At 40.1% G+C, this 21472-nt stretch overlaps 1 protein-coding gene across 2 annotated transcripts; it reads left to right on the top strand.

The window, feature by feature from the left end:
- The first annotated feature begins 14642 nt into the window (after positions 1–14642).
- Positions 14643–17736, top strand: LOC148032466 (microtubule-associated protein RP/EB family member 1A-like). 2 transcript variants are annotated; one of them, XM_087684100.1, is made up of 8 exons: positions 14643–14907; positions 15092–15160; positions 15241–15327; positions 15424–15533; positions 15635–15801; positions 15877–15995; positions 16081–16194; positions 16286–17736. In XM_087684100.1, the coding sequence occupies exons 1-8, from the start codon at positions 14797–14799 to the stop codon at positions 16577–16579; spliced, it is 1071 nt and encodes a 356-aa protein (XP_087540226.1). In that variant the 5' UTR covers positions 14643–14796; the 3' UTR covers positions 16580–17736. The 2 variants fall into 2 exon arrangements, with proteins under 2 accessions (XP_087540226.1, XP_087540227.1); XM_087684101.1 differs by having other exon boundaries at positions 15638–15801.
- Positions 17737–21472: the final 3736 nt, after the last annotated feature.

The following is a 21472-nucleotide window of genomic DNA, read 5'->3' on the forward strand; positions in this document are numbered from 1 at the left end:
TATCATTCTCCCAAGGTAGCACACTCCAAGTAGTAATAATATCCTCAATAGGCACATCATGCTTCTGGCCATACATAGAATCAGTAGGCATATATCTAGTCATTGTACTATGTGTAGTGCGATCAGCCCATAAAGCATACGAAGTAGCTTGGGCCACTCTTGAATCTTACCTCTGTATGCCTTGGCTAAAGCTTTGGAGTGTCCGTGTTTACATTTGCCATTGCCTTTAGGGTTGTATGTGGAAGTGACAGCAAGCTTTATGCCCAATCTCAAGAAGAATTCCCTAGCTTCTCCTACATCCAACTCTCTTCGATCTATAATTACCTTTCCAATACAATCATAGTGGCAAATAACATCTTTCAAAAGAAATTTACATACCGCAACCTTTGTTCTTAACGCCCAACCTTCTACTTGATTTGTTAGATCTTCCTTAGCAAGTACAATGCATCGCATTTGCCAAAGTCCCATAGGCATAGCCACCAAGTCAACCACCCATTTGTAATGCATGGCTAACAAATAGGTAGGATGTAAACCATCACAATATTTCACATTGGAATATTTTTGGCAAGTAGCATAGGTCTCTACAAACTGCAACACATTTTTATACATACCTTTCCACCAATATCTTTCTTTGATCTTTATAAAAGTGGTCCACACACCTCAATGACCAGCCCATAGACTCTCATGAAACTCTTTGATAATTTCTTGTCGAGTCTCCTATCACATATTACTCTTTGTGGAGTCCTATTTCTTTACTTTGGATGCTTCCATAGATGGCCATTCTTCAAGAAATACCCATATGCTTTTCTTTAGATTCTCTTGAACTTCTGATTATCCCATCCCTCTTGCTTAGTCAAAGTGCTCAAGTAGCAACCAAGAAGCAGCCACTCACCATCATACACGTCTTTTGAAAATGATTCAAGAGAAGATGCACAACAACAATGATCTCATTGAACATAAGAAGTGGAGTAGAAATTTGTACCAACATCATCTCCTTCAACAACCATGTCTTCTTCATCCTCATACTTGGCTCTCAATAACAAATTTGCAAAAATTTGATTATCTTTACCTGCAATATGGCTAAATTCTAGGTTCAAGGACTCAATGTAAGCAATCCATCACAACATAGCAATATCCAAAGTGAAACAACTAGTGATCATCCCAAGTAAAGGTAGACAATTTGTCTCAACAACCACCACTAATGCACCAATAAAGTATTCTTTACCAAACTTCAATGCAATGACCACTCCCGGTAATTCCCTCTTAACTTGTGGATAATTTTGTTGTCAAGGACTTAAGACTTTGGCTCCAAACTGCATATCATATCTGTTTCCCTCTTCATTATCTTGTCTAATAGCCCACCCAATTTGACTAGTATCCACTGTAACAATGATAGGCCTTCCACACTCATAATTTACTTTCCTTAGTGTGGGTGCAAATAACAACAAATGTTGCAATTGCTTCATTGCCTTTGTATGTGATTCATGCCAATGAAACTTTTGACCTTCCTCAACAATTGATAGAGTGCATTTGCTACATGTGCAAAGTGTGGAATTCAAATAAGATAGAAAACACATGCACCCTAGAATCATCTCACCTTAGTTATGGAAGTAAAAGTCTCCTTCATCTTTTGAATGGTTTCAACCTTTATTATTGGAGAAGGCCTTCAACCATAAGGCCCACACATATATCCCACAATCAAAACTCCTTGACTCCAAAATTTTACTTTGGCCCAAAAAGAGTAAGATTTACCTCTTCTATCCTAGATAAGATCTTCTCACAATAAAAATTATGATCTCTGGTAACAAACTTGTGATACCCCCTCGAATCCAATGTCTCTTCATTGGCCCTTTCTTTGTAACTTTTTATAGGTAAATCATCAAGAAAAGGCATAGTAACCTATGGTATGACGTCACGAAGGACTTTGTTCATCCCATTCATCATATGTGCAATCGAGTTGGTTGCTCCCTAAGATAAGATACACATCCTTACTAAACCTAAAGGTGTCCTCATACTTGTTAAATCCTAGCCATTCACATCTAATTGAAATTGATCATATCCAGAGTGGAGATATCCCATAGAATAAATAGCTCTTTCTACAAAAGTTTCTACAAAGTTGTCCATAATTGGACTTGTACCAACATTCTTAATAGTCACTTTGTTCACCGGTTGCATATCCTATATAAACCTCAAAGATCCATTCTTCTTTGGCATGGTGAATCACCTATTTGAATGTGGATAAAAGAGGGCTCCAAAATACCCATCTTGATATTTTCATTCAACAATCCAATGAACTTTGGAAAGTGACCCTTAGGAACAAGAAGGTCTCAAATTCCAAGATACATGAGGCACAGTGAAAATAACCATTGGAGCAATAACACTAGGATCCACACATCCAATTTCATGCAATTGAAAAGCAAAGGACTTACCATGTTTTGAGAGCATCTCTTGGAAGCACTTTTTCTCCTTTGGTGTAAGAAATCCCTCACATCCAATCTTCAATTCCTTTAAAGTTTTTTGTGCAAATGTATGCCTAATTTTTTGTGGATCTCATAGGTTTGGATGTTGAGAGGCTTGATTCTCTTTGCTATTAGAAGGTAGAGGTTGAGCAATAGGTCTTACCTTTTTAACGACAGTTTTGTACTTGGTCTCCACATGCACTTCTAGTCCTTCACTTGCTTTAGAACACATGTGTTCTTTGAAGCCTTCAATTACTTTATACATGTCTACTAAAGATACTTTGACAACTTCATTACCTTCCTCTAGATTTGAATCAACTATGGCTGCAAAAAAAAAACTTCTTCAAAAACTCGTGAAATCCCTTCATCATATTCAATCACACCACATTCCTTTAAGCTCTTGAACATTACCAACATGTTTTCATTCCTTTGTTTGCAAGTCTTAAAACATTCTAAAAAATATGGAGCCTTCTACTATTAACCCTATTAAACCTGTAGAAAAAGCTTTCTTACCTTCTAAATTAAGCGAGAACCTTTTCCTTTGTGTATCATCATAGTCCCAATTTACAATAGTACATGTAGAAAATCCATCATATCTCGATGCTCTTTGAACTTGTTAATCTTTACTAAAGGATACTCACGAAGGCTTTCTCGATTCCTCTCATGATCCACACATACGATCAAGAATTGAATAGCATGCTACCCATCATGACTTCTTATTCTAGTATAAATAGAACCTTCATCCATCATATTAGTCTCCATACGAATTCCAATAATATATGGTTTTCCAAGAATCAAAGGGTAAGAAGACATATCCTGTACAAAGAAATCCTACTCATCTTGAACATCTCTAGTAGTCACTTTCACATTAGGACAAGCACCATACAAATCCCTTAATGAGTTGTGTGCAGCCCAATTTCACCACCCATAATCTGTATCAATTGGCCACCTTCCTTTGGAGTAGAGAATCTTTGACATTAGATTACTTTCTGAACCATGATCTATGAGTGCAACACATGGCTCATCAAGATCACAAAATTTAAGTAGAGTCTCTGTCATAGCTCTGGCCAACGATTCCTTGAATAATGGTTTCTGTGAAAGACTTTAGATTTCTCATCATACTCAAATTGAACTTGCTTTATTTGTCTCAAAAAATTATTCCACCACACTTCTTGCATATTCATCTTCATGTGCATGTGCCTTGTATACCTCCTGTGTACTCTGTATCCCTTGGGAATTTAAGGTCTCTCCATCTCCTTGTGAGTGAGGATTGGTAGGATCACTTCCTCTTGATAATGTCAATGATCTCCTCATGAAACTCACATTTAGCAATTCCAAGTACCTCTCCCAAAGTAAACTCACTTTCTTCACATCTATGGCCAATTCGATGTCATATTGCAATTTGTAAGCTGGAGTTTTAGATCTACCTTTGCTTTCTCATGCCTTTCTCCCTTGGTGCATCGTCCATAGGTACTTTGAGTGGAGGAACATCATGTGGAGTTGAATCACGAGGTAACTCCATTTTCTTTCTTCCGCTTCCCCTTGTTGCCCTCTTTGATGTACCTTCATTTCTTTCTTCTTGTTTGCGCTTTTCTTCAACAATAGCTTCATTGTTTTGGCTCCTAGCAATGCATGCATACATTGACAAAGAGTCCATAGGATCATCCCAACCTCTTGTGTTCATCGAATACAATTGCCAACTTGGTGCAAAGCATCCCTAGCAACCTTCCCTCTTTTTTTTGTCTTTACTGCATAAGGCCAAAGCTCATTAACTTGTTCATACTTCTCATTCATTTCAGTCTCTTTCTTTGATACTACATGTTCCACCTGCAAACCATATGTAGCAGCTTCCATAATGGCTAAAGCATGTCTAGCTAACATATCATCCACAAGTTTTCTCATACCACCTGTTCCAAAGTTGGTACCAAAAGGTAAACCTGTCTCCCATAAATGAAGTTTACTATCTTTAAACAAGACAACACCTTTGAACGAATCACAATACTTTCAAAAGTGATTGGTATTATCACACCATATTCATCTTGAAATAGAACCACCATGAGTTTGAGCTCTTTGCTCACACAATTGTTCTTTTTCTTCAAGTCTTGAAAACTTCAATTGCAACTCTTGAATACCTTTCACTAACTCATCCAAAACTGAGTCTTCAACTTTGGGACTTATAATTATTGGCTTGGTTACTTGCTCCGCTGTAGTAGAAGCTGGAGAGTACTAGCCACAACTATCTTGTCCCTTTGTGTCTATCTCTTTACAAGCAAAGCAACAACACCTTCCATCTCTTTCCAATCAGTTTTCAATTCTAGTTCAGCATCCTTATCTTCCAAAAGTGCTTCAGGACTTCTTTGAAGTGTAGGGTTAACAGCTTGTAAGAAAAGTTCAATCTTTCCAATCTTAAGAGATTGTTGTTCCTCATTTGATAATTGAGAGTATTTGCACTCAAACTGTTGTATCAATTCTATAGGCAATAGTCCTTTATTGGGTTTAGTGACCCACTCCAAGAAGTTCCTCTTGGTTACCCGCTCTAGATCTTCCATAAAGTATTCCTCCTTGAGCGCCTTCTTGAAATTGTCCCAATTGCTAGCATGCAGCACCTATTGTATTTCTCTAATCCTTATTTTTATTTCTATAACAACAACTGCTCAAAATTTGCCATCATTTGTTGCTTTGAGATAATGTTTAACTCCATCTCCTTTGCATATGTCTTGAGATACTTAAACATATCACGACCTTCAAATTGATCTACCTTGTTTACCACCAATTGAAGTGCCTTTGTTATAGCATCTTCCATCCTCTCCATGCTGTGAAATACACGAGATCTAGAGCATGGCATATGCGGAAGCTATGGAGGTTGAAAGAGAAAAAAGAAACTCATGAAGACATTGACCCTGACTAGGACAAATTGTTACACAAGTGAATTAGGTTCCAAGATTGTGAGACTTGGACTCATAAACACAATCTTGTGTATTGATAGTGACATGACACTTTACTAGAAAGAAAAGAGTACTATCATTGCATTAGCAAAAGAGTGCAAGTACAATGCTTTATAGGATTTGAGTGGTGGTACTTTCTCCTACTGTGCATATGGGATTCTGGTCCTGAGCCCTCATTGCTCCTCACAAAGGGAGTGAAGTAGGTGTGATTGCACATATCTCAACACTCCTCCTCAATCACAACCAAAAGTACAAAGTGTGTAGAGGCTTTAGGGAAAGCAACACCTGCAAAGTGTGGGCACACCATAAGCATGGCAAAACACCAGAGACTGTTGCAGAAAAGGCTAAGTGTGGGTACCACAAACATGATGGACATCCAGAGGCTGTAGCAGGGGCCTCACAAAGTGTACAGAGGCTGTAGTACAAGGATAACTGAGGAGTTTACAAGTTTATGTCTGAGGTATTAGGGCTAGGAAATACACAGCTAAAAAAGTCTATCTGATTAGAAGGACTGATGAGGTTTGTCCTTCTCTTGGTGGTCTTCTTCTTCTTCTTCTTCCTTTTCTCCCTTTTCTTCTTCTTCTTTGACTGCAACTAGATAGGACTTTTGGGACCTCTTTCTGGCGTGGCAGAACTTCTCGGTGTGTTCGGTCCTTTTGCAAAAGTCACAAAAGAGCTGATCATTCTTGCCTTTATACCTGTTGCCAACATATAATGCATGCTCATCTCTAGAGGTACTTGGTTCTTCCTTAGTTTTTAGCTTCTTTTCCTCCTCTAACAGTGATGCCTAGATATCAACAAGTTCAGGGTTTGGCATGTTGATTAAAGTTGTTAATACATTATTATATTCAGGAGGCAAACTCTTAAGTAGAACACTGATGCAAACATCTTCTTCCATTTTAATGTTGATTCTTGCAAGTTGGGTTAGAAGTCCTTCCATGTAATTTAGATGTGTGGCAAGTGATGTATTGGACTTAAATTCAAGCCTGAAAAACTCAATCAAGAGACCATACTTTGATGATTTAGACTGTGCACCGAACAAGGTGTCAAGTCTCTTTCAGGTATCCTGTGAGGTCTCACAGTTATCCACATGGTGGATATAGCTGCCGTCTAACTCCAGTTTGATAATGGCCTGAGACTTATCATCGTTCTTTTGCCAAGTGACAGCAAGATCCGCATCACGAGGCTCCTTTTCTTTTCCAGTGGTAATGGCCCAGAGGCCCTTCTTCATCAGGATCAGTTTGATGGGGGTCTGCCAGGTATGAAACCCGACTCCTTTGAAATGGGCAGTTGGAGAATATTTTCCCATGTTCGACTTGAGAGACCAGCAGCAAATCAACTTCAAATGATTGAGAATAACCAGCAATGAGTTGATCTTTGTATGTGTCAAAAGACACAAGCAATGGCAGTGAAGAATCAAAAGATACTAGTTTGAAATTTGATGTTTGTTGCTTGAGTTTGACTTGATGATCTTCAAAAACTCTTCATAGCTTCCTCTCCTTACTAATTTGATGGTTGAATAATTGCTAAAAACTTCAAATTAGAGTGGCCTTGGCTTGGTTTAAGTGGCAGGAGAGAGAAAATGAAGGAAAAATGAGCTTGAAGGTAAGTGGCTATGGCTGTCCTGTCAAAACAAGGACCAACGATGGTAAATGAGCTCCCACGAGCTTCAAAGGTCGAATATGCTCAAACCCTTTGAGATAGAGGACCCTCACTAATGGATATAACTCCCCCTAAGAGGGTTTGTACTCATTTTGCTCGAGTTGAGAGATCTAAGCCTTCAAAGTGGTCACTGTCAAAACTGCACCCAGATTTGGGAAAATGCAAATGCCGGGCATGATGTGCATCAATATCCTCCATTTTTGTGCCAAGAAGTTGCGCCTTGACCTGAAGAACAACTCTTGAGAAGAAAGATTGAAGAGGTATGGCCTGATTGATGAGATATGGCTGCTCCAACAGAGGTAGGTAGGTGTTGTCTACAGACACAGTTATGGCAGCAACTCTGAAAAGAGGCAATGCTGAAGCTATAGTTGCCCAATCTCAATGATAGAGGTGCCAAGGAGGAGCTTTAGAAGTAGAAAAACACTTCTCTAGAAGGAAGTTCAAAGAGATTTGGCCTGTGGAGAGAGATATGAAAGCTTCAAGCTGATAGGGTGCTGTTGGCTATGGCTGCCATGGAAGCTTCATTGAAGGTAGGAATGCAAATGAAGTTGGAGATAGGGTCCAGTACTCAAACTGAGCTAAGCAAAGATGGAAAGGAGATGAGAGGAGTGAAAGGAGAGTTGGGCCATGCTCAACTGAGCTCTAATACCCTGTGAAATACACGGGATCTAGAGCATGGCAGATGCAGAAGCTATGGAGGTTGAAAGAGGAAAAAGAAACTCATGAAGACATTGACCCTGACTAGGACAAATTGTTACACAAGTGAATTAGGTTCCAAGATTGAGACTTGGACGCATAAACACAATCTTGTGTATTGACAGTGACATGACACTTTACTGGAAAGCAAAGAGTACTATCATTGCATTAGCAAAAGAGTGCAAGTACAATGCTTTATAGGATTTGAGTGGTGGTACTTTCTCCTACTATGCATATGGGATTCTGGTCTTGAGCCCTCATTGCTCCTCACAAAGGGACTGAAGTAGGTGTGATTGCAAATATCTCAACACATGCTTTGTTGTTGTTGCATATACATTTCAAACTCCCTAAACATGTGCAACATGTCTTCTTGCCACACAACATCTTCACGAGTAGTAGTAGTTGGACTTGCCATCTTTGAACTCCCACCCCGATTGTTTCACGTCGGGTTCACCAAAAAGATGTCAAGATAATCTACACGTATGCGAGGAAGACACTGGGTCTCTGGTTGTGGGAGCTAATAAGAGGAGTAATGGATGGATAGATGTATATGGTGTTAGAGAGATTCTTAAGTGAGGATTAACAGTAGTAAGATGTTAGACAGATTCTTGATAAGAGTAGGGAGGATGATATAACTTACATAGAGTAGAGACCAACAAGAGATAAAGCAACACACATGCAAGAGATCAGAGGCTTAAAGTATCCCAAAACCAATCCTTGCTTAAGAAAACCTATTTACAATGAGTCTCTCCTTTATCTATCTTGTTTCACCCTATTATACCCAAAAACTCACACCAAATACTAGCTTCTACTCTGCTACTTAGACAACAAATCTGATGCTTCTGTTGGTTTTGAAAGGGAGGAAATGGATGTTCAAATCAATATTATCAGACAGGATATTCAAGCTGCTAAGGACCGACAAAAGGCATATGCTGATCTAAAACTCTTCCAGATAGCTCCTTCTCCCTCCTCTCATCTGGAGTGCTATTTGCTGTCTGAAAACTACGATCATGCCCAATGCAAATTCATAGGAGCCCCTATTTTTGCAGGTGATCTCCAAAATTAGCTAAAAAGTAACCTGCTTTATGCATGACAACCTATTCTACAAGTTTTCTATATCTTTTTAGGATATTTATAAGAAATAATATCAAAATATCAAGAATAGGCCAAGATTGTCCAAAAATCTTGTAAGCTTGAACCATCCATACTATGGACACTAACACTAATAACTAATATGACACTGACTCTCTAGATTAATAAGAATTTTGAATGATGATGCACTCAAGGGTTTTTCACACTTTGTTTGTGTAGCGACATGACAACAACTTTCTTATCTGCTCTCAAATGCCACATTCAATTTCTTGAGAGATAAATCCACTGAGAGATAAATCCACTAAGTGTATGCATCTTTGGCATAGTGAGCAAAAGATCTTTAGCATCATCTTTCAATCACCCAATATAATTGACTAATAAAATAATCCTCATGCTATGTTAAATCACATGTGAGTTGCCAAAATTCTTATGCATATATCGAGGTGAGTCTTGACCCTTGGCATAGATTTCTAATCTTTGTTTCAACTACTCTTGCTCTACCTACTTCTCCAAATGTGATTGAGAATTCTTCTATGAAGGCCTTAAAATTATATAGCAATGGGGATTCCTTCTCAAGCAAGGGGACAAAACAAGAGAGAGTTGTACCAAAGAGAAGAGTTCCTACGAGGTTGACTTGAGAAGTATCATTTGGGTAATGATATGGTTGTATACGTATAAATAATTGTACATGTTGGAGAAAACCTTTGAATTTTAACCTTGTGCTATCAAAATTATCTAGGAGACTGACATTTGGTTCTTTCCTATGTCTATCATAAAGGTTGTTAGTAGTAGTTAATGGACCTCTAGCTTGATATAAGCTTCTCTTGAATTTCTTGAAGTTGAGGTTGTAGGTATTGCACAGCTAAGCCCAAAGCTTGTGGTTGCTTTGCTTGTAGCTTTGCATTACTTTCTTGAAGCTCTTGGATTTGCTATTGGATGCTTTGTAAATAAGCAACAATACCTTTCATCATGAACTCCGTCATGACCAGGCAAGATTGTGGTAGGAGAGTTTTGCTAAACTATTAAGTCGAATGCCAAATGAGAAATCAAAACTCAAAACATCACGTGAATAATATCCAAGTATCCAAGATCCATAGAACATATATCCGAAAGCATTGAACCAAAGTAGTCTGCGAGACTTTGACTGTAGCATCCAAATAGCATCCAGGGACAAGAATAATAGCCAATGTCAAAGCATCCAAACTCCAATCTTAGCTTAGGAGCATGTCATAAACATATCCATCTGCATATATGGCAACCAAAGTGTTGGTATATCCAATATGTGGTATCCAAGTATCTTCAAAGCATAATGAGCATAATCTTTATCAGACAACTACTTGTTGTCCACGATAAGCAATAGGGATATTACAATCAAAACTGAGAAATGCAAGCTTAATCGAAGCCCAAAAGCATTGTAAGATGTGTCAAGCATCCATAAGTGTCAAGCAAAAATTTAGAGATCAATATCAAGCCCCGAAAGCATCAAGTGACAAGAGACATATACTTTTTCAAGATAAATGACATTCAATCTTGTTATTACAATAATAAAATATTTGAGAAAGTTGAGCCAAATGTGTACTCAAATCTGTCCAAAAGCATAACCATACCATTGGGTACTAAAATAGCATCCTTGAAGCATCAAGCATACATTATGGAATCTAATGTTTGCTATGCAAACCAGAACAATCCTGTTTTGTGTGAAACATGTTGAAATATTAGAGTGAGAGCATAAAAGTGTGCACGAGGGAGAGAGAGCGAGCTCAAGCACAAGAAGAAGATCTTGCTTAATGAGTTGTTCATAAGTACAACTGGGACACTCTCCTCTACTTGAGAGTGACCTTTAGGTTGTTAAATAGCCTCTAGATGGCTAAGGTTAGGGTTTCCCCCTACCCTCTAGATCATTCACACCCAACTAACTTTATCTGCCCTTGCATACATAGGGTTCACATGCCTATCTCTCAACACCCTCCCTCAATGCTAGAGTGGCATTGGACTACAAGACATGTTAATGCCCCCCCTCAAACAAAGTGGGATGCCTTTATAAATCAAGCTACAAGAGTGCTTATAGGTAGAGTATTTATAGATTTAGAAAAGTCAATCATTAGGTGGGTTGGAGACAAAGTTGGCCTCCAATGCTTTTGGTACTTTAGGAATGGTAGGACATTTACTAGTAATATGCCATGTCTTCTTACATTTGTTGCACTTCATTTTGTCAAGATATTTTTTCCAATAGTTGCTGACAAGACGTCCCTTTTGGTTGTAGAAGGAGCATTTAGTGGATATAGTATGAACCAAGACTTGGTCGCAAGTTGTTGAAGTGGATGCGTGACTAGTGCTACATTCTTTCTGATTTATTTTCTCCTCATCTAAACAAGATTGGATGGTGCTTTCCAAAGTTGGATTAGGGATATTTGTAAGAGTACTTACAAGGGTTGGGAATACCTTCTTTATAACCTTCAAGAGAATTGTAATGGGATCTTCATCACATGAATTGGAGCTTGAACTGAGAATAGCTGTGCCATGAGCCCCTTCATGTGAGAAATGAACTTACCTAGGTCTTCTCCTTGTTTATACTCCAAGCTAAAAATTTCGACCTTAAGGAAAACTTTAGAATTCTTTCTTGTAGCACCATAAAGCTTTTCAAGCTCATCCCATTTCTCCTTGGCAGTGGAGAGTTGGTTAATGTGATGGATTAGTGATTCCTCTAGATAAATCATCATTATGGCTTGGGCTCTTTCATCATCTTCTGCATCAAAGTGGATTTGATGGATCAATAACCTTGGTCCCTTTGATGAAGGGCCAGTAGCCATGTTCCATCATCTTATACTTCACTAGTACCTGCCATGGATGAAAGTCTTTTCTATCAAACTTATGGATTTGAGGTCTAACATCGATATAAGCCATGGCCATGATGATAGGAAGGTCTTACCGATTGCTCTAGGCAATGGCAGTGTCTAGTCCTTTACACAGTGGCCAATAGGTGCAAACCAAATGAAGGAAATGATTTATGTGTTCATAGATGCCACATAGTCTCACAACTATGTAGACTTAAAACTGCAAGGATGAGAAAGGTTGAAAGTCATACAGGTGGAGTACTTCAAAATAAAACTTTGGTGGTCTTTTCCTTTGGACAACCCTTTGTTTAGGTTTGATTGTCTCCTTGGGCTTTAATAAAGTGAACTTGGATTGAACTTCTAGCTCCTCCCAATCTTGTGGTCTAGTGGATGAATATTTGGTTAAACAGGTCGATCGAGAACTTCACTACTTGTAGAAGAGTCCAAGGAGCTTTTAGTTACATTCATATTTCTATTTTATCATAAAATAATAGTAAATAATGACTACCAAATGCATTTTAGTGATAAGAAGCACTCATCTTAAGGTTGAGACCACTTGAACTGATAAGTATCCATCTTGGCAAGTTTAGTGTGTGCGATGCCCACCAAATGAAGAATCATAATTGAAATGAAGACCACAAATCATTAACTAACTCTGGAGGCAGTGACTTAGTGATTAAAATCACTGTTAATGATAGTAAAATATAAAAAAAGCAAGAAAGTCAAGCTTTCAAGCTTGTGGCTAGGTTGCCACTGTGACCCACAATGAGGGTTTTTTCTACAGTAGCTAGTATGAGGAGAGTTGAGCCAGGCACTTTTAGGGGGAGATGGCCCACTAGGGGGCACCATAGTTGCTGGGATTGCATCGCCTACTGCCCGCCTATTGCCACAAATCTGCTTGTTGTTCCAGAGATTGTGCCAAATCTACATTTTCTGCAATGCCGCCTTACTGGTTGCCCAATGTCAGGGTTTTAGGTGCCACGCTACTACACCTTGAGTTAGGGAAGAGATCTTTAGAAGAGGTATTGAGCTGAAATGATCTCTTTTGCTCTCCCCAGGTTCTCCAACAGAGATGGGTATGGTAGGCAACTATGGAAGTGAAGAGTTTGATGAAGAAGATGAAGACTCATGTGCACTTAGTGAGAAATGAAGTTGAGGGAAGCTTGTTGGATTAGAGATGGCTCTGATACCATGTTGAAATATTAGAGTGAGAGCATAAAAGTGTGCATAAGAGGGAGAGAGAGAGCTCAACTAAGAAGAAGATCTTGCTTAATGAGTTGTTCACAAGTACAACTGGTTTACTCTCCTCTACTTGAGAGTGACCTTTAGGCTGTTTAAATAGCCTCTGGATGGCTAGGTTAGGGTTTCCCCCTACCCTCTCAAGTTCATTCACACCCAGCCATCCTTATCTACCCTTGCATACATAGGGCTCACATGCCTATCTCTCAACAAAATAGAGAATAGAAAATTGCACATAATCAACTACGTGAGTGCTCAGATTTGTAGCTCTCATCACGCTCTTTGTTTGTAGCTATAGAATGCCTTAATCCAATATTGTCTACAAAAGTTATGGCCAAAATATGATAGTGTTGTCAAGCTGTCCCATAATTGTCCACAACTTCTATATCATGCTCTATATTCACTCAAAAATGGATAAAATGATTGGTCCTTAGCTCAATAAGTACCCAACAAGGCTCAGCTAATCCTTGGGAAGCTTCTCAACAAGCATAGAGCAAGCTAGCAATAAGCCAAAAGAAGGAAAGACTCAATGCATACCTTGAGAGAAAGAAACAATGGGTGCCATGAAACCTTGAGTTGAAGCTTTGAATCTGGGCTAGAGAAAAGGATGATGAAGCTCCTCAAATGGTTGGCTTTGATACTAGTTGAAGGGAGTGAGCCCACAGTGGAAGCACATGAGTGGTAGCAAAGCTATGTTGGAGGAACAAGAATAAGAGAAAAAGAGATACAAGATGTGGGAACTCTAATAGTCATAATGTGTGCATGGCCTTCTCTTTATTCAAATGTCACCGAAAGAATAAAGAATGAAGTGATAGTGATGGGTGTGTGCTACCTCCAATGTATAGGTATGCGGGTATTATTAATATAGAATTACATGGGCGGCTAGACACATGCACTTTTATCCCCAACAACACATATGAGGTGAAAAAAGATGAGATAGACGAGAGAAAATTTTATATATATATATATATATATATATATATATATATATATATATATATATATATATATATATATATATATATATATATATATATATAGAGAGAGAGAGAGAGAGAGAGAGAGAGAGAGAGAGAGAGAGAGAGAGAGAAAGAGAGAGAGAGAGAGAGAGAGAGAGAGAGGACACACATTTATGAGACCATACAAATGAAAACATATGTATTAAATACACAAACACACAGAGATTTAAAAAACAAGAGGGAAAAAAAGTATATGTGTGTGTGTGTGTATCTAGAGAGAGAGAGAGAGAGAGAGAGAGAAGAAGAAGAAGAAGAGAAGAGAAGGGATAGGAGAGCGAAAAAGAAATAAGAGAAAGAGAGGTAGAGGGGAGAGAAAAATGACTAGCTTATGAGGCTAGACAAATGGACTCATGCATATAAATCACATGCATACATACATACATACATATATACATATATAGTTGGCTTCTTTGTTACTCAAGCACCCATTAACCTTCTTGCCATATGAAGTGTATTTAGATGTGAAGTCCCCTAAGTGTTATTGAGATCAATCCTTCAAACGTTGGTGTGAAGCACTGAAAGAACATAGGGGCAAAGTGTGGAGAGTATTTAGGCACGGAGCACCTAGTAACAAATTGAATTTCTTGAAGGAAGCTATAACACGGTGGCAAACTTTTACTACAGAACTAAGGTATATCTAAATACTACTTTGTGCAATTTCAAATTCTATGTATGCATTACACACCATACATCTCACTCTCTCCAACGGCTCTCTTCCTTCTCGAAACTCTTCATCTGGCTCCTCAAAAACGAGAACTAAGAACTGGTGCTTCCTGTTGCCCTTCGTACTCCAGAGCGAGGCTCGTGTTCCTTTCTCTTCTGCAGTGCCTCCCTTGCCTTCCCGACAGCTATGGCTGCTGCTAACATCGGCATGATGGACGCTGCATACTTCGTCGGCCGCAACGAGATCTTGCAGTGGATTAATTCTACTTTGCACCTTAGCCTTACCAAGGTCGAAGAGGTATAGTTCTGTCCTCTTTGAGCCATTTTCCTGTAGATCGGCTTTCCTTCTTTTTTTGTTTTGTTTACAGATGTGGCTTCGGCGTATCTCTGTTTCTCCTCTCATTGCCACAAGTTTTCGCTGTTGAAAGATTTCTGATTAACGTTGTAAATACTGTATATCGTTTGTTGAAACCGTTGTCCAGACGTCCAAGGGAGCAGTGCAATGCCAGTTAATGGACGCAGTCCACCCCGGCGTGGTTCCTATGCACAAGGTTCTACATCAATCTAAACGTTACATTTTCTTTAAACATTCTACCCCGCGGACGTATCTCATGTTTTCGCTGTGACTCAGGTGAACTTTGATGCCAAGAACGAGTACGAGATGATACAGAACTACAAGGTCCTGCAAGACGTTTTCAATAAACTCAAAATTGAGAAGGTAACGTACTAGTTATTCATCTCTCAAGGGAACATCGATGCGATTAAACTTTCGGCCATTTTTCCACTTCGCTCATGTCTGAATTGATGGAAACAGCACATAGAAGTGAACAAACTCGTGAAAGGCAGGCCTCTGGATAACTTGGAGTTTATGCAATGGATGAAGAGATATTGTGATTCGATTAACGGAGGATTCATGAACAGCAGGTATAAGGCGTCCTTGTGCCAAAGTACCGTTTCTAAATGAGGCCTTTCACCTTAGAAATCTTGCTTGTTTGCTGGGTGTTTGAATAGTCCCTTTGTTCCAGCAGTTACAATCCAATAGAGAGGAGAGAAGCTTGCAAAGGAGGGAAGGAGATCAACAAAAAGTCTTCTGCAACAGTCCAGGCTGCGAGCAAGTCTGCAGTTACATCAAGAACAGCTACGACTGGACCAAGACGTGTAGAAATAGCTGGATCAACGGCTTTAACTACCGGTGAGAGAGAGAGAGAGAGAGAGAGAGAGAGAGAGAGAGAGAGAGAGTAAGTGTTAACATGTCTCTACATTACAGGAAATAGGGCACCAAAAGCTTGTCCTATGACCAGTGCAAGTCTCGCCCCTTCCAATACACCTGCAACCCCCGTTGTTCCTATGGTCCCTGCATCTCAGGTTGAAGGTCTTAACGAACAGGTATCCTTTGCTCTACGTATTTGCCTTTCTCCTGGTAAAGCGAAAGGATCTATGCTTCTGACCGATCACGGTTGTTGCCGGGCAGGTGACCGAACTCAAGCTCTCCGTAGATAGTCTAGAGAAAGAGCGCGACTTCTACTTTGCTAAGCTTCGAGACATTGAAATTCTATGCCAAACCCCGAACCTAGAAACCCTACCGGTATGTCTACTGTGAACTCTACGAAGATGCTTTGGTTTTTCTTATGGTGAGAATGGTGCTCGTTTAAGCAGAGGATTTTTGGTTCTTGCAGGTCGTTATGGCTGTTCAGAGAATCCTCTATGCCGCTGATGACAGTCCAGCTGTTATCGAAGAGGCGCAAGCACTGTTGACACAGTCATCTGGTCTTGATAACAAGGAGAATATGGAGGATGTTGTGGCTAGCAAGCCCTCAAGAAGGGACGCACATAAACGGAAATCGTTTGTGAATCCTGAGGTGGATGATGCTGCAGCTGCTGCATTGTCCCCCCGGCAGCGCAGAAACTCATGCGGGGCAGCCAATACCACAGACGCTCAGATGGGAGGTCCCTCTCTAAAGGTTAGCTGAACAGACAAAGATCTACTTCTTTTCCTCCAGAATGTCGACGGATCACTGCTTTATTCGTCCTAGGAACACGACATCGTCAAGGTTAGCTGAACAGACAAAGATCTACTTCTTTTCCTCCAGAATGTCGACGGATCACTGCTGTTATTCGTCCTAGGAACACGACATCGTCATCTGAATGAACGATGCAGCCCAGTTGGCAGCATATCTGTCGTCAAACGCTACATTTTCCAGGAGAGCTGTTTCTTACAGCGGAGTCCAGACTGATCACAAACACAATATTCTCGTAGTAAAAGTTAAACGGCCGTAGCAGGCTCTTCACTGATTATTGAAGGGTTCAATCAAGGCTTAGAGTCTTTAACGTCTTTTCACTTCAATCCCTCGCTTCCAAGGAAAAATAGCAGAAAACTTCGCTGAGCTGACTGGCAGCTTACGATATCCCATGGTTTCCTGATTTCAATTTCATGTTCGCCTTTGTGGCGATCAAGGTGAATCCCATTGTTTCGGGGCCACATATAGCTGATTAATTCATAATTTTACACGAGTATCTCGAAGCTAAGGCTTGTGGATCGAATTACGTCACATTTTCTTTTTGGCAGGCATAATACACTTGTAAGTTGTCATACATTTTCTTCTTGGATACTTCGCCGTTACCCAAGTAAGCAATTGGCTCATAGAAACCGTGTATTCTTCCTTTGCACCTCTATGTCGCGTATGCGAGTACGCCACCACCTCGTCCGTCACTTCCCGCCAGCGCTGTCGTTATGCCATTGCTGCACCTGCTACGCGGTGGCTCCACCCGTGCTGTCGCACGCGTGCCGCTTTTGTCCCGGCTCTCTGCTAAATCCGGCGTGGCCTGTCCAGCAAGTCGGTTGTGCTCCTACTGCTCCAGCGCAATTGTAGGCTCCCATTGACTCTGCCGCTCCCGCCTGCACTACGTCGATGCTAGCCATCTTCCATTGCTCCGATCGTCACTTTTCTCTATGCTCACTTATTCACTTTCTCTCTCTACTGGTTTTCTATGCCTGCTGCTGCGAACTGCTCACTGTCCCATTTTCTCTCTCTGCCGCTCAGCTACGCTTGCCGTCGCATTCCCTTTCTCGCTCGTTGGCTCACTTGGCCCATCGGGCCCCGAGAGAGTGTAAGTGTGTGCTCCCTTTTGCAATAGAGCTTTATTAACCACCTAAAAGATGGTGTTTGTATATCTTGTTAATTTGTCTCCTCGTTTCAATTTCTTTATGTACTTTGTTGATCCGTCTCTTTTGTTTCAATTTCGTTTTGTACTTCTTGTACTGTGGTTATCTTGTACTGGTGTAGCCACTACAATGACTCTTTCAAAATATTTTCTTTGCTTTTTAAAGTTATGAACTTGTGGACGGGGAAGAAAAGAGAAGAAAAGAAAAGAACATAAAGAAAGAATGAGAAGGAAGAGATAGGTCCTTGAATTTGATACATAGTGGGCTGTGAAAACATATTCTGAGTACGACAATTTAGGTTGAGATGGGACTACTATGAGTACAAAACGACTAGGAGATGATTATAGAGTTGAGGCTAGAGAGGGGTTTGGAGGCTTGAGATTTGAGACTAAGTAAAATGATTGGAGAGAGAGAGAGAAAGAGAGAGGGGGTGTTGGATGAGTTATATTATATCATGCTATAGAGAGTTGGTGAATGAACTAATGGTGAGATTTGAGACTAAGTAAAATGATTGGAGAGAGAGAGAGAGAGAGAGAAAGAGGGGGGTTGGATGAGTGATATTATATCATGCTTATAGAGAGTTGGTGAATGAACTAATGGAGAGAGAGAGAGAGTCTTTGTGCACACATGCACGTGCAGAGAGAGAGAGAGAGAGAGAGAGAGAGTCTTTGTGCACACATGCACGTGCACTCTATTGCAATACCATGGGTCCTCTAATATAACATGCTATAGAGAGTTGGCAAATGAACTACAGAGGGAGGGGGGGGGGGGTTTTGGATGAGTTATATTATATCATGCTATAGACAGTTGGTGAATGAACTAATGGAGAGAGAGAGAGAGTCTTTGTGCACACATGCACGTGCACTCTATTGCAATACTATGGGTTCTCTAATATAACATGCTACAGAGAGTTGGCAAATGAACTAATGCAATACCCTAGGTCCTCCAATATAACATGCTACATAGAGTTGGCAAATGAACTAATGGAGAGAGAGAGAGCCTTTGCGTACAAATGGGGGGTTGGATGAGATATATTATATCATGCTATAGAGAGTTTGTGAATGAACTAATGGAGAGAGAGAGAGAGAGAGAGAGAGAGAGAGAGAGAGAGAGAGAGAGAGAGAGAGAGAGAGAGAGAGAGAGAGAGAGAGAGAGAGAGAGAGAGAGAGAGAGAGTCTTTGTGCACACACGCACGTGCACTCTATTGCAATACCATGGGTCCTCTAGTATAACATGCTACAGAGAGTTGGCAAATGCACTACAGAGGGGGGGGGGGGGGGTTGGATGAGTTATATTATATCATGCTATAGACAGTTGGTGAATAAACTAATGGAGAGAGAGAGCGAGTCTTTGTGCACACTTGCACGTGCACTCTATTGCAATACCATGGGTTCTCTAATATAACATGCTACAAAGAGTTGGCAAATGAACTAATGCAATACCACCAGGTCCTCCAATATAACATGCTACATAGAGTTGGCAAATGGACTAATGGAGAGAGAGAGCCTTTGCGTACAAATGGGGGGGTTTTGGGTGAGTTAAATTATGCTATAGAGAGTTGGCGAATGAAGTAATGGAGAGAGAGAGAGAGAGAGAGAGAGAGAGAGAGAGAGAGAGAGAGAGAGAGAGAGAGAGAGAGAGAGAGAGAGAGAGAGAGAGAGAGAGGGACTCTGTGCACACGTGCATGCACACTCTATTGCAATACCATGGATCTTCCAATATAACATGCTACAAAGAGTCAGCGAATGAAATAATGGAGAGAGAGAGAGAGAGAGAGAGAGAGAGAGAGAGTCTCTGCACACACACACGTGCACTCTATTGCAATACCATGGATACAAAGATTTGGCGAATGAAATAATGGAAAGTGAGTTATATCATGCTACAGAGAGTTGGCGAAAGAACTAATGGAGGGAGAGAGAGAGAGAGAGAGAGGGGGGGGGGACTCTGTGCACACGTGCATGTGCACTCTATTGCAATACCATGGATCTTCCAATATAACATGCTACAGACAGTCAGCGAATGAAATAATGGAGAGAGAGAGAGAGAGAGAGAGAGAGAGAGAGAGAGAGAGAGAGAGAGAGAGAGAGAGAGAGAGAGAGAGACTCTGCGCACACGCACATGCACTCTATTGCAATACCATGGATACAAAGGTATTGTGAATATAATAATGGAGAGAGAGAGAGAGAGAGAGAGAGAGTGCACGTTGTCGCTACGCGAACACTGTGAAAAACTCTAAAGTGCAACGTCATCTGGCTTTCTTATTGATCTAGAGAGTCAATGCCATATTAGTCATTAGTGTCAATGTCCATAGTATGGATGGTTCAAAAATACTAAAATTTTGAACAATTTTAGTCTATTTTGATATTTTCTTATAGATATCTTAAAAAGTTGTAGAAAACTTCTAGAATAGGATGAAATACAAAAAGCAAGTGGCTTTTTTTGCCAATTTGGGGAGATTTCATGCAATTAAGAAGGATTGGCAAAATCATGCGTGTTTTTTGGTCTACAAGGGAGCTCTAGGAGATCTAATACTTGGAGATTGCTTCTGAGTAGTCCTAGACAAGGAATTTGTTCGGCTTGGAGATTGCTTCCAAGTAGTCCTAAACAAGGACTTTGTTCATCTTCTTAGGTTTTATCAATACATAGTGCTTTGATTTATTGAGCTTTGTCTTGAACTTGTGTATCTTTTGTCGATTATTTTTCTTCTCTTCTATCTCCTATTCTCTACTTCTTTTTCTCTTTGATCCCCGTGGATAGTACGATCTTTCGACTAAAACCCCGCCCCATCACTAATGCTTTCTACATACATGGTTAGGTTGAGAAATTGGTTAGTGTACTCTCTTACACTTAGGCATCTTTGTTCCAAACCATACCATCTCTGTGCCAATTTCTGTTTTTCAAAAGGGGAGACAAATACTTTAGCCATAAGTGCCTTGAAAGCTTCCCAATTCTCTACAAGTATGTTTTTCTTTTTAATATACCTCCGCCAAGTATGGGCAAATCCCTCCAAATGCAAAGAAGCAAAATGAATCTTCATGTTATCAATTTTAGAGAATATGTCAAAGTAGGATTCCATCTTAGAGGTCCACTCCTCTAAATCAAATGGTGAAGATGACTGACCATTAAATTTGGCTAAAACAATCTTGTCCTTTAGCTCTCTTTCATGGAATGGTTACTGTCCCAAAATAGACTGATCATGAGTACCATGCATTGAACCCCCAAATTGAGATGGAAATCTCTAAGTAGGTGGTTGAGAACCACTATGCAATCTTCTTGTTGGTAGAGGACCCCTAGGAATTTGAGTATTTAGCCCAAAAGCTTGAGAGTTAGCTCCATTCAAACTGCCCAAATAGTCATCATGCCTTTGTGAAGCCTCACCTACTTCATATTGACTATTTGGGATGCCTCTTATTCCAATAATACCGTGGCCATGACCATTTTGGTTAGATAGCTGAAGTGGGACTGAAGGCTCACTGTTTGAATAGGCTTTCTCCTTAGCTTCTTTAGATCCCATTTGTATCTACATCCATTGGGAGAATTGGACCATAATTTGAGCATTAGATTCCACCAACTTGTTAATAGAAGCCTTTGTTTGAGTCATTGAATCTAGTAACTTCTCAATAGAAGACTTCATTTGATCAGTAGACAAAACCATTTGCTCCATTCTTGATAATAGGGCCTCATGACATTCTCTATGTCT

This window comes from Lygodium microphyllum, chromosome 8 (genome assembly GCF_053477565.2).
Source record: "Lygodium microphyllum isolate KBCC chromosome 8, Lygodium_microphyllum_v1.1.10, whole genome shotgun sequence".
Taxonomy (NCBI): Eukaryota; Viridiplantae; Streptophyta; class Polypodiopsida; order Schizaeales; family Lygodiaceae; genus Lygodium; species Lygodium microphyllum.